Source organism: Ixodes scapularis, unplaced genomic scaffold (genome assembly GCF_016920785.2).
Source record: "Ixodes scapularis isolate PalLabHiFi unplaced genomic scaffold, ASM1692078v2 PGA_scaffold10__122_contigs__length_95168666, whole genome shotgun sequence".
Classification (NCBI taxonomy): Eukaryota; Metazoa; Arthropoda; class Arachnida; order Ixodida; family Ixodidae; genus Ixodes; species Ixodes scapularis.
This window is the reverse complement of record NW_024609836.1, coordinates 8,091,857-8,105,371: the sequence shown is the minus strand read 5'-3', so window position 1 is coordinate 8,105,371 and position 13,515 is coordinate 8,091,857. Positions and strand designations below refer to the sequence as shown.

Sequence of the window (13,515 nt, the reverse complement as noted above, 5' to 3'; positions counted from 1 at the left end):
GAGTCGGATCGAGTAAATTTTGGAACACAGCCTAGGCTTGCGAGCGTGTTCAGCCGAGCGGCCAAGCCAATCCGGTAGTAATGGGCGGGGCTTAGAGCGGGTCGTGACCTCCGCCTAAATTGCGTCTAATGGCGTAAATATTGCGCGAAAAAACATTTTTCGGTGAAAAACTTAAAAAAAAAGTCCCACAAGGGCTATATTTTGTTCAAGGTATATTAATAACTTTTTTTTTTTTTTTTTTTTTTTTTGCGCGGGTGTTACTGCCTGAGCGCGACCATTTGCGTTTGCGCGTGTGTGTCCGTACCAGTGTTGCGGAATGGGCACCCCCATTCCATTCCAATTCCATTCCGGGGAATTAGAGTTTTCGATAATTCAATTCCTTTCAATTCCTAGGAATGGAGGCACTGAGCCCATTCCCACTCCTGGAATGGCTAAATCGTTCCATTCCATTCCTTTAATTCCTAACCGTAAAAATTGGCATTTTGTTGCCGGCATAAGCAGCATAAAGCTGACATTGTCAAATGCAGAGACAATTGCAAAAAAAACAAACAAAAAAGCTAAATTCTTCAAAAAAACACCGATTTTCACTAAGCGGACCGCTGGTGGCAAAAAGTGTTTATTTAAAATGTACTGCAAACATCGAGAAAGCCCCTTGATATGTCGATGCTTGTTTAAGACATCAGTCTCGCGACCACGTGGCTCGTAACAAACAGCAAAACTTAAATACACTAATTTTCCGGCAAACTTTTTGGCATTTGTCTTGAAGGGCATACACGTACGGCCAGCGTGTTTGTTTGATAATAGCATAAAAATATCCAGTTCGTGCCTGGCGCAGAAATAAACTATATTACTGTATTCTTTAAATACCTGCACAGCAACACGGCTAGTACACTGCTGGAAGCGACTCCATGCACAGCGGCAAGAACACATCCTCTGACAAAATGCAACCTCTGCGGCACAGCACGAGGGACCGTACAGACCATGTAACGAAACCTGTTTTAAAACGCATAAGTTCACGCTTGCTTTACGAAACTCGATATTTCTTATCATATTTAATTCAATTTTTTGGCTGGTTCGCCTGCCCTTTTCCACCCTTCGCATACTCATTCTCGTGTTTCCTCTTCAGATTGCGAATAAAGTTCGATGATATACGCCGACTGCACCGTGTATAGTTTCGTTGAACAACTTTCAGCGTGCAGCTTGTTTATTTTCTTCGTGACTAATGTAGAAAAATGTCCTCTACGATACCATGACTCGATTTGTATTTATCTCGTCTTCTCGTCCGAGTTGTGATGTTCCTCTTCGCGCTGATCGAGTAGCGGGTTCAGGCAGCAGACGGAACCAACCGATTCATTCTTCTACCTCGGTGTCGGTTGTTCGCGTTGTGGCGACGGGTCGGGAAGTCAGCGTTGACAAAGCTCTTCACATCAAGATAGAATTAACGGGGTAATACCGCACCGTTCGAATTGACATTCCCCGTGTTTCCTCAACAACACCGTCCAACTGACTTCTCACCGCCTCAAATAGGGTTCAGGACAAAGAGCACGAATGCAGACCGGACAGCCCGCGGGGAACCAAAACCTCAGTGGCAGCTATCAGCCAGCTCTCCTTCTCAGTTGCCCTCACAGCAACGGTCGCGCCTCGTCTGACGCGGGACGATCTTTCTCCAGGTCTAGTCAGTTCGGTCACACCAAAAGCGGTGACGATAGTCTACTTCACCTTACGATGGACCTCAACAGACAGCACCAGAGCCATCGAATGTGCTTTCTGAGTGTCGCGTGACTCTGCAGTCCCACTAACGGTGCTGGATTGCCTAGGGTGACTCGTAGCGTCCGCAGCGGTCCATCGCAAGGTGAAACGAAGTATGCAGAGACTAAGTCAAAGGAAATGAGCGGGAATCCGCTAGCTTGCTTGTAACCCCAACCCACTAAAATATATATAACACAGAAAACAAGCATCGGAACAAAGACCAAGTAATAGGCGGACTTACACTACAAACGCAGTATAAAAAACAAGCCTCGGAGCAAAGCGCAAGAGGAGAAGAGGGAAGTGAATCTCGCTTTGTTTTAATGCCGAAGCAAACCCACATTTCACACTTCAAATGAGTGCGCACGAATGAACGTGGAAGGCAGCAGGGTTGGCTGCCTGCTAAACAACGCGCCTCGAACTTTAAGAAAACAATACCTGATCATCTTTCGGCGGCGCCCGGGTCAACGAGCACGGCCACTCGCAACGAGTTATACGAGCTCTGCGAGTTAGGAGTCGCTTCCGCTCCCACACCTCAGTCTGTGAGCGCGCGTGCATTCTATAAACCGTCGCAACAACAACAAAAAAGCATGACAAGAAGGACGATGAGGAGTTGTGCATGGCGGTTTCTTTCTTTGCCGCTCCCTTTTCTTTTGCTTGGTGCCTGGTTTCTTGTTTCGCTCTCGTGTAACGCCATCGAAGCCCGACGCCTGCGCGTCCGTGAAAGGCGCCACGCTACCCCCCTTTCCCCCTTTGCTCTTTGCTTTGACGCTTGTTTTTTCTCTTGCATTTTTTTGGCGTATAAGTCTGTTAGGGCTCCACGCGGGCTAGCAGTTTCCCGCTCATTTTATTTCTGAGCAACTGACTCGGTGACTGGCTCGGTTTAGCTGACCGTAGACACTAAAAAAAAAAGAAAGAAAAAGAACCGTGCCCATTCCATTCCCATTCCATTCCGGGCAAAAGGCACCTAATTCCATTCCCATTCCATTCCGGGCAAAAGGCACCTAATTCCATTCCCATTCCATGCCCCTCAACGTTGCCGCCATTCCATTCCCATTCCATTCCGGGGTCGTGAAAATGCGGAATGATTCCGGAATCATTCCAACTCCGGGGTGGCAACTCCGCAACCCTGGTCCGTACATTGCTTGTATCCTAGGCGTGCCTCCAAGTACGTGCGCGTGTGTGCGTTTTTTGTGTACCTGCATGCGCATCCGCCCATGGGATAGCACACCTGCGTACATGCATCCAAATGTCCGAGTTGCACCATACTCTTTGGGGCCAAAGGTAGAAAAAAAGAATCACGGTTTTGTTTAAAGGAAATCGGATCTATTTGATTTAATCAGACTAACGTCATTTAAATTACGGTAGCTAGGAATAGTGATTAGTTGGATGAATTAAAAACAGGCGGTAAATAAAAAATATATCCGATATTATTTTCGCACTCACTGTTTCATTTAAATCATCATAGTAAAACTGGCATGATATAAATCGCAAATTGAATCATAGTTCCAGTCACTACTTAAAGCAGATTGATTTTTATTCGTCAGCCCATCAAAGAGGAGCACGTAAAGACGCAGTCGCACTAACGGTACACACGAAAGACAGGGTGTTCCCTGCAAACATGACGTGTCTGCAGACGGTGTCTGAATGACCATCGTGACAGGGCCCTCGTACAAGTAAAACAACTGGCAGCGACTTTTACCTTCAAACTCCTATGATGCCTGACATGCTGTGGAACACCCTGGGAGCGACATCACCTATACCCTTTTCACCTCAAGAAACATAGGAAAAAAAAAAAGTCCTGCCATTTCTCCTTCATGTGGAGTACCAAGGTACATGTAAGTGCATTTTAGATAAGATATATGTTGTCTTACCAAGACGTACACGTTTCAAACACCGAAAGCATCGCTTTATCCTCCGACAACGAAATCCCGTAAGAACTACTTCGCGCCGCGTATGAACAATGCGCAAAACTTCTTTCTTGAGGTGAAAACGGGTGTAGGGTTATCGAGGAGCTGTTGCTAGGAGGGGGAAGGGGGGAGAAGAAAAAAGGAGAGGGGTGGGGTGAGGGAATTGGCGAGTCGAGGGACGTATATTTTTCCTCTCAACTTAGCGGGAAACCTGAATGGTTGTATGGGTCACGTGACGTCGATTTCTCTCGCTTAATTTAGCGGAGAAACGGGATTGATGGCTGGGTCGCAGGACGCGAATCTTCCCGCTGACTTCAGCGGGTAACTATTATAAGTTGTAAATTGGATAGGCCACGTGACGTCGATTTTCCGCTAAATTTAGCGGGGAAACGGAATAGATGTTTTCGCCGCAAAACGTGAATCTTCCCGCTACATTTAGCGGGGAAACTGAGTTGACGTATAGGTCGCGTGCCGTCAATTTCCTCAAAAGTTGTAGATCACGTGACGCCATTTTCTCCGCTAAATTTAGCAGGAAATTCACGAACGGAATAAACTTTGGGAGGGGGGGATAGCGCTAAAAGGCATTTTGTGCTTTAAAACGCGCGTGAGACAGTGTGAGCAGACTGTCCTTTGTGCAATGTATTAGCATAGGTATTATTAGCGTGTGACGGCGGCTGAAGGTGAAAAAATAAGTTTTTAAGCGATTGCTTTTTATATAGGAGTGCGAACGTTTCTTACTCGTATTGGTTCGACAGCACGACGTCACAATATCACGTCACGCAATTGCGTTACGTGACATCACAGCGTCACACGACGTCATGATGTCACGTGAATCAGCGTCACACGTGACGGCACATTACCGTGATGTAAGTTCAAGTGACACTAAAAGGCCACGCACATCGCAATGGCACGTGTCACATGGCGTCAAAGTGTCATGTGACGTCATGTTGTCACGTGAGCTGACGTCACGGTAATGTGACGCCACAGTCTCACGTCACGAGTTTTTCGTATGATTTGGCGGGGAAATAGCTCTACTAAGTTCAGGGCTAACATGCTGCTCGTTAAAAAAAACACCCTTGTGCCATGTCATCTTCGTTGCGTTTGACGGAAAGTCGAAGCACGACTATTTTTCGTCTTAGAGCGCAGCTCTTAGGCTCCCGTTTCCGGCTTGAGTGGTGTCGGCGTCGCCGTCGGCGTAACCAAGGGCACCCCCAGGTCACGTGACCCCTCGCAAGGTCACCTCAAGGTCACATGACCCCCAGGTCACCCCAAGGTCACGTGACCCCTCCCATGGTCACCTCAAGGTCACGTGACCCCCAAGGTGACCCCATGTGACCCTCCAAGGTTACGTGACCCCCGAGGTCACGTGGCCCCCCTCCCGAAGTCACGCGACACCCCCCCCCCCCCCCCCGAGGTCAGGTGACCCCCCGGAGCATATTAAAGAATGAGGGTAGGAGGATAAAGAGGAGGGTTCTACCCTCCCCTCAGTACCCTTCCCTCCTCCTCCTCAAGAGCTGCGCTCCGATTCGGCGTTACAGGGACTTGTAAACGGCTTATATGAACGTGTGAAATTCAACATTAGATTGAAGATAATAGGCGCCAATAGCACAAGGACGGATAAGGACCCAAAGATATGAGAATTGTCCTCACGTGTGTTTTGCTTTTCAAGTTGCGTGTAACTAGGCTAACTATTTTATGAAACATTATATACGCAACCACTTTCAGGAAACGAAGCTTTGATCATTGCTAGATGGTAGCCAATTTCTGCGTTTCGACTTTAAATAAAGACAAAAATTATATATTCTCAGTAGTTTCTAAAGCGATGCATTTCTTACCTTTTTTGTTTTACGTTTGCGTGTAGGGTTTCGGTTAGTAAGTGGTCTTCAATATCCGTCGCTAATTTTGATGCGGAGCCATGGTTTTCGTTAATTTAAACACTTTGTGAATATTGTGTTGAGATTATAGTCAGAAAAAGAATTGATGTTTTCATTATTTTGGTTCACAAAAAGCTCACCTTTCCATGCTGTTCTTTTTCGTCTTTGTGTTAAGGTGCTACTTCTGCAACAAAACAACATCTGGAACATTGATCAGCTGTCGTCTCGGAATGCATCGATCCTCGAATTTCAAGTTGACCACAATCCGCTGCAATCAGTTCCAAAATTTGGATCGTGGAAGCGCTTACGATGGTTGGGCATGAACAACTGCAATATTTCCGAAGTTCATCCACAAGCATTCGAAAAACTCTACAACGTCGAAGTAATCCATCTCTCCAACAATAATATTTCATTTCTCAACGAAAGCATTTTTCACCAGAAGTCTAAGCTCGCTACTTTAAACGCGGAAGGCAACGCCATCAGAAGCCTGAAAGGTGTCTTCAGCCGTACACAGGCCCTTCTGGCACTCCAGCTCTCCATGAACAAGGTCCAAGATATCACTGATACCTTCACGAACCTCTCTACACTGGTCGTGTTGAATCTTACCATGAATGAGATTGCGTTTATTCGAGACGGAACTTTCCTGAGAAACTCCGACCTTGCTCAGTTGTACATCAGTCAGAACAGAATCGAATGGCTGGGAACGGGCTGTTTCGAGGGTCTATCAAACTTGCAAGACCTGCAACTTCAAAACAACCGAATCTTCAGCTTGAACGGATCGTTGAGGCAACTGACGGCTCTGAAAAGGGGGATTCTCAACGACAACTTGTTGCAGGTTATCGAACGAAGAGACTTTGATAACGTGCCGGCGCTTCGGACCCTCTACGCATCCGGAAACAATATCAGCGCGATCGAAAGCGGAGCTTTCGAAAGTTTAAACAACTTGCAAACCCTCTCTCTGTCCTTCAATCAGCTAGTGACGATTCCTCGGCGCAGCTTTCCCGCATCACTGGACAAGTTGGACAGTCTTGTCATCCACGGTTAGTCTGCCCCTTTCCTCTTCCTCTCTTCATGAAAAATTGCGGAAAACGTGGCACGTTTAAAAATGCAGCCTCTGGGCTCCGCTATCGTGCCGCTATATATGTGTCGATCACGTGATAGTCAAGCCTCACCTAAAGCCAACGTTACTGGATTGCCTCAGTTGTGGAACTCCCGCGGAAGAGAGTTCCACATCTCACTCACTTCAGTCCGCCTCCTGTCGTTCCAAGAGCCATCTAGATTTTCGTTTACTAAATCTATGTTTCATAGGGTACGGCGGAACGCCATCTATTGTCGGTGACAGGTCAAGAACGAAGTGCACGCCCCTCCCACCTCTTTCCACTTTAACAGAGAGAACGCTGAGGGGAGGCGACATCCTCTCCAGCGTTCGCTCTGCTAAAGTGGAAAAAGGTGGAAGGAGCGTCAACTTCATTCTTGAACTGTCACCGACTCTAAACGCTGCGCTTCGAAACGTACGTATCCCATAGAATACACTTCAGTTGTCATAGCACCCGTGTGGCGCGTTGAACGACGCCAGGTGAGTCGTGGTGAGTTAAAGGGGGGGGGGGGGGGGGGGGGTACTGCTCGTGCATGCAGCGTCTATGAGCAGTTACGTAACTGAGCTAATCTAATAACGTTGCCTAAAGCCGTAGTCGTAGTGCTCATTGAGCATACAAAAGACACGGTCTGCTGACGTGACGGAATTGTCTGCGAGCACGCCTCCAACACTCTCGACGCATATTTGCTTAATACGTATGCATGCTTCCAACATGTCTGCAGAGGGTTTTTATTTGAACAATGTGTCAGTCGTACAAGGGAGAGACACGCCCCAGACAGTGTCCGCTTTTGCATGATGCATGAGCACTGGTACCGCGGCCTAAAGGGGCACTGACAGGTCAACGTCATGTGTTGTTATTATCCAAAAGGATTGAAAACGATGATGATCGGTGGGTCTGATTCCTGGACCCACCGATCATCTTCAATACTACATGTGCCGAACGCCCGCATGTTATCCGAGGGAGGATAAAAAGCGAGGAGGGGACACCACTCCGGGCTCCGATTTTTGGCATTTCAAACAGAAGGGCCGCAGTGCGTTCCCAATTGCGTTAAAAAACATGTTTTATGAATGCCGCTATTAACTATTATAGAAATGACGCTTACAAAACTTCTAAATTTTATAATCGATTGCGTCACAAATAAAAAAAAAGGGAAAAGGTGAGAAGAGAGAAAAACACCAAAAATAAAGAGGCGCCCGCGTGCGCGTGGGGAAACTTTACTGCGTTGTGGTATTTTTGCGTGTCTATGACTAAAACTTGCATCGTTTTAGACAAAAAAAAAATAAAGAAAAAAAAAAGACTTTTATGGTGTCAGTGCCCCTTTTAAAGCGTGCCACTGGTTGCCAGACTGGCGCCTCAACGAAGCGTTCTCTACTCACCGAGACCGACTTAGCTTTTGAAACGTTGCTTCTTTTATACGTTATGAGAGGAAGTGTTTCCTAGCTGTTTCTGGTATATATCAATAAACCCCGAAAAATAGCCGCCCGTCCAGTTTTATAAAAAATCAAAGACGCCCCAAAAATCCCGAATTAAGGCTGCTCTCGAAAACTCAAGCTACAACCAAAAGAATTTTTAGTTTTCAACATATTTTTAGGGTTAACCAGAATACAGCCCCCCTGAACCGTCCACGAGGCGTGTTTCTTTATTCGGAATTTATTATTTATTATTATTTATTCGGGGTTCCTTTTCTTATCGATACCGGCAAGTTTTCCAACTAGTACTTGTGTCGCGCTAAGGTTCCCTCTGGGCTTCGGTTCCCGTGTCCCACGAAACACACGTGCTCTTGTGAGACACTCAAAATTGCCACTGAAAAATATCGAGCCTGTTAAATCAAATAACTTTCGAGAAAAACACCTGTCACATTGAGAAAAAAAAAGTAAGCTGCGAACGCGGAATTTTATTAGCCGACCTTCTTGGCAGGAAACCCGATCGTCTGCGACTGTCGACTCTCGTGGCTCATCGCCACATGGGGCACCCGGAGCCCCGACTGGGCCATCTGCCAAGGTCCTCCGAGGTTTCGCGGCAGGCTGTTATACGACCTGACCCCGGAGAAGCTAAAGGCCTGGCCCCAGGGATGCGACGCCAACTGCACCTGCGAATGCCACGACGACGAAGTGTTCGGCATGGACATTCGCGTGAGCTGCGCCAACGAAAGCCTCGAAGAGCTGCCCTCCACTTTTCCCACGGAGACCGCCGTACTCGATCTCAGTGGAAATCGCCTGCGGCAACTCGACGACGATCTTGCCGACAGGTCACCCAACCTCCGATCCCTGAACCTGGCAAACAACCGGCTTGCAAAGTTCCCTACCGACCTGGTGTCCAAGATGAACCTCTCCAGCGTCTGGCTGTCCGGCAACCCGTGGAGCTGCGACTGTGAAGATTACGCTTTCACCAGGTGGGCCGGGACCATCAAGGGTGTGGTAAGCAGCTCTTCACTCGAGCCCATGCGTCCTACAATCATAACAAGGCCTCAGTGATGGATGTCTACATGACGTCACCTACGGGAGGTCAGCGCCGCGTACAAATTGGACGCGAGTGCCAGATTTTAGCTGAATGACATCCTACCGTAATCGTAATGAGAGGTTCGTAAGTGCGGGTACTAACAAAGAATGCAATCACAATATTATTTACACACAATGGCGGAAACTCTAAAAGTGCACTTCGGTAAGAAAAAAAAAAAAAAAATGAACCAAAAGCGCTGCTGCTTGATTCTCGAAGGAATGAGAGAGCATTTCGGGCAAAAGTTATAAATAAAAAAACATGGTAAATGCAGCTTCTGAGCACTTTTCCGCGGGGTGAACATTGCCGAAACCTCTCTTCTGCCAGGTACAGGCTAATCAGGTGACTTAGCGCGTCCATGAAGGGAGTGCGCGCGACGCTTGGAAAACGACAAAGGCATTTCGTTCTTGGGCATGCACGTTGTGCATACATGTTGAGCATACAGGGGCGACGGCACCGTGCGCTTACGGCCCGGTGACATGGTAAGACGACTGCGTGTCGAAAACGGTATGGCAGGCCAATGAACGGAATGGCACCCCGTGTCCGTCCGCAGGTCTCTAAAGCCGATGTCAGCTGCTTCCAGGACGTCCAAAGGGCGCACCCGCACGCCAACCGCGTGACGTGAAGGGAGGAGTTGATAGGCGCTTTATTGACGCCATGGTGTTCTAGTTCACCATAGTGATGCCCCTGCCGCCCATGGTTGCCTGGTAGGTTTTAGCTCTAACTGCCAAATGCCAAAAAGTGTAGCCCAAAAGTAGCCAAATCCCCAAATGTAGCCATATTTAAAATATCTGCAGAGTCCAAAAAATCTTGCGCACGAATGTACGTGCTCAAGGCGAAGGCACGGCGTCTGCATATCTAGGCTTAGAAGCAGTTGGCAAGATGTACAACATCTTGAAATGTACTAAAAACTTTTATTTCAAAAACAAGAAAGTACCGAAATTTTCCACACGAGTTTTTACAGTCACATAGTTATGAAACACTCGCTCGTGCTCAGCAGACAAGCTTCATACATGATTTCCGTGTTAAAACGGGCAAAACATTCCTCAGTAAGGTTGAAATCCTTACATCACTCTTTCTTTCCAAGGAAAGCAAACTTTATATAGAGGATGTTTTGAAGAGTTCGAAGGGACATCCTTTTCCTTAGATCTGGCTTTGTGAGAGACACGTGAATGAATACTCTCTCCACGGCGGCATTCGACTTGGGCAGTGTCAGGAGCGCGATGGCAAGCTCAGGTTGGCAACCGAAATATGGCTGCTCCTGCGCTTTTAACTTGGCCTTGTTCTGATTATTATTATTTTTTTTTTAATCTCTTGTCTTTTGTTATGGCTCAGTGTGCTTTAAGACACGTCTATGTTTCACAGAAAGCCTCCTTTGTTATATCCGATACATCAGGCATTATCGGACGGCGTCAAATTCTGCTGGATGTCTTGAGTTGCCTTTAGTGTCCTTTTTCCTCGGAAGAGGTGCCTTTTGTACGAGGATGCTGGAAAACTCAAGGAGATAAGAGAGGCCAGTAGGAAGGAGAAAGGAACTTGTGGGTATGAGATAAGCCACAATGAATACAAAAGCGACGGCTTCGAAGCTGAATGTAGGACGGTAGCTCACTGGAGCTAATAGGGAGTTTTAAAATAGCGCGCGCTAAAGCTTTGCGTACGCAAAGAATAGCGTCGTCGCCACTACGCATGCTCCGAACGCAAACCTGGCTTTGCTCTTTGCGCGCGCAATTTTAGCGGGCGCTATTTCTCGGAAATAGCGTGCGTACGCAAAGAGTCTTTGCGCTTTTCCAAGGAGGATTCGTGATGAGAAGTTGGCTAAAGCAGACATGTACAAATTACTCAAAAAAGGTAGTTAAGTTAAGTTACTGAGTATCCACGTCAAAAGTAATTGGAGTAGACTAGAAATTACGCATTTGTAATAGTAATTGAGTAAACTACTAACTACTCGAAAAAGTAGCGAGTTACTTTGAAGTTACTTTCGAAATTACTTTTTTTATATTTTTGTGGTAGTAAAATAAACGGCAGTTTTGATCCGTGAAAAATCCTGCGAGCCTAAAATAAATGCGGTCATTTTAGGGCTTACATTTTCACCGAAATAGTTTATTCGCTCGAAGTTCTTGATAGGAGAATTTTCCACTTTTCCTCCTCAAGACGTCCCCAGTCAAGCTAAAAAGACGTTCCACCGACGCGCTTGACGGAATAGCAGCGTTGAATTTGAGGAACAGGCTGTGCAGGGTCGGGTAAGCGAGTGTCCTCATCTTAGGTGTCCATGACAAAACATGTGAGGTTTGCCTCAGGTAGGGGGTCTTTTATAACAAACTCACCTCCTTTTTTCTTTTTTCGGCAAGTTAAGATTGTTATGACTGGCCACTCTCCATTCCTTCGACGTTCTGAGAGTACGCTGAGCGAGTGCACCTGACCGTCAAGGGTCCAAGTCTCGCGCCACGACGATGAGATCATCCGGACGACTGCGCGTCTTGTTGCAATGCTAGTGCTACGCTATTGAAAAAAGAAAAATATATTTTTGTTTAACAGAACCAACAAAAGGATCTCCCAAGGGCAACTCACAATCCTCGCCGGCGACTACGGTATCCTGTCGCGCCTGACACGCCCGACAAGTAAATCGTTTTCAACAAAGAGGAGGTCTCCCTGGCATGGAAGATCGGAAGGACGGGAAAAATTACGTGAAGAAGCATCGTCGCTCGTAAAGTTGCAGCTGGAAGCGGGAACGTGCTCCCATGAACGGATTATCCGTGTCTGGGTTTGTGCGCGGGGGAGTCCGGCTTTGCAAAGGCGTATGCACTGACGACGAGGCGACCATGGGAACAGGCGCCCAGCTGCGAGGTCACTCCAGTGGCGTCTCCCGTGGAACCCCCAAACCGCTTGAGGCGGAACTCACTAAAGGCAGACAATATGAAAACAACAACAACCTTCGGAGTGTCCCCGTCTTTCATGGTTGCAGCCGGAGGTTCGGCGCCTGCGTGTACGCGCCGGTGTTATGTTTCGTCTGCTCGTCGCCACCTTGGCCTAAGGACGCCTGTGATGCAGTTTCTACGGTGGGTACGGAATGTGAGGGGGCCCCTTGTTCGGAAGGCCACTTCATCTGCCGGCGTCTTATTTACTTTTGCGCTCAAACTTTCGTGATGGGCAAAATTAGCACTATATAATTTCGAAAGTAGTTAGTAATTTGAGTAGAAGTTACCTGAAAAAAGTAATTAAATTAAACTACTAATTACCCATATCAAGTTGTAATTGAAAGTTACCAAGTTACTCGGAAATGTAGTTAAACTACAGTAGTTTGAGTAGAGTAGTTGAACTACGTCCAAGTCTGGGCTAAAGCCAAGACGAGCAGAGTTTAAAAAATGGCGGCTTCCAGGATTATGTCGGCGGCTGCTTTGGCGGCGTCGTGAGTGCGACGTCGGCTGCATCTTCGCGACTGCAATTTTCAATATGGGACGACATTGTGCTCGGTTTGGCAACGATCATCGGCAGCTTGATGCTTGTGACGTGCGAACATTTCTCGGCGAAGGTACGGTGTGCGAAGGTCAGTACACGAGACCTCTCTCGCCGAGGCGACGCAAGCGGACACGACCGGTCAACCGCTCGCGCCGCATTCTCATGTTTACACAAATCCAAAATAGTACTCTGGACCAAAAACTTGTTTCTTCTAAAGTCACAGCATTTCGTGTGTGAAATAAAAATTGTGAGTGTATCTTGGTGGCGTCGCAAGCGCGAGATGCTTGGGCTTTTGCGTCGCGACGAAGAAACGCTATTCTAAAACTCTCTCGCGTCGCGTGCGCTAATACGAGCGATAAATTTAGCGCTAGCGTGCGTTTAAATTGCGTACGTTATTCTAAAACTACCTAATAGGATCTGGCGCCACGCTATGGTGTAGCCACGCTCACCAAGGAGGATAGAAGGGTAGGAGAGGGCCCGTAGCCTCCACAAGCCATGTTCCCCTGACGCCTCGCCTCTTTCTCATTTTTCTCCTTACTCTCCTCACTTATCAGGCCAACGTGACCACGTCACGTGACCGTAGCTAGCCTTCGTCTAGCCATGGTGCACTAGAATACACCACAGCCTAGCATTCGATAAAACCTACCGGACGGAGTGCACGCAAGCCTGCAAGGAATCCTCCTACAATCAACCATCCATGTCGCACGTGACCTGTCACGCGCACCAATCGACAGTGAGATCTGCGGTCACGCTGGGCACAACATCGTTTAAACTTTTTATAACTAGGCTTCACCAACAATGCAGCGTGCCCCCTCCTAGTACTTCTAACCTCCTTGACGCTCACGTATCTTCACCCAGGAAGTCGCAGAAAGCGGGAATCCGGAAAGGGTGGACTGTGGCTTTGTGCCCATCTGAAGACCAAGCGAGAAAAAGAAG

General features: G+C 47.5%; 2 protein-coding genes across 2 annotated transcripts in view; both read left to right on the top strand.

The window, feature by feature from the left end:
• The first annotated feature begins 5,849 nt into the window (after positions 1-5,849).
• Positions 5,850-6,575, top strand: LOC120838368 (leucine-rich repeat-containing G-protein coupled receptor 4-like). Its single transcript, XM_040208251.1, has one exon. The coding sequence runs from the start codon at positions 5,850-5,852 to the stop codon at positions 6,573-6,575; it is 726 nt and encodes a 241-aa protein (XP_040064185.1).
• A 930-nt stretch (positions 6,576-7,505) lies between these two features.
• Positions 7,506-13,515, top strand: part of LOC8030819 (protein toll-like) — a 48,749-nt gene continuing 42,739 nt past the window's right edge. The window contains exons 1-2 of the mRNA XM_040208250.1: positions 7,506-7,515; positions 8,545-9,044. Coding sequence (XP_040064184.1) covers positions 7,506-7,515; positions 8,545-9,044 — 510 coding nt within the window. The remainder of the gene's footprint in view (positions 7,516-8,544; positions 9,045-13,515) is intronic.

Excerpts from the sequence above, each read along its gene's own strand:
- LOC120838368 (XM_040208251.1), top strand. The coding sequence starts at position 5,850 with ATGAACAACTGCAATATTTCCGAAGTTCATCCACAAGCATTCGAAAAA.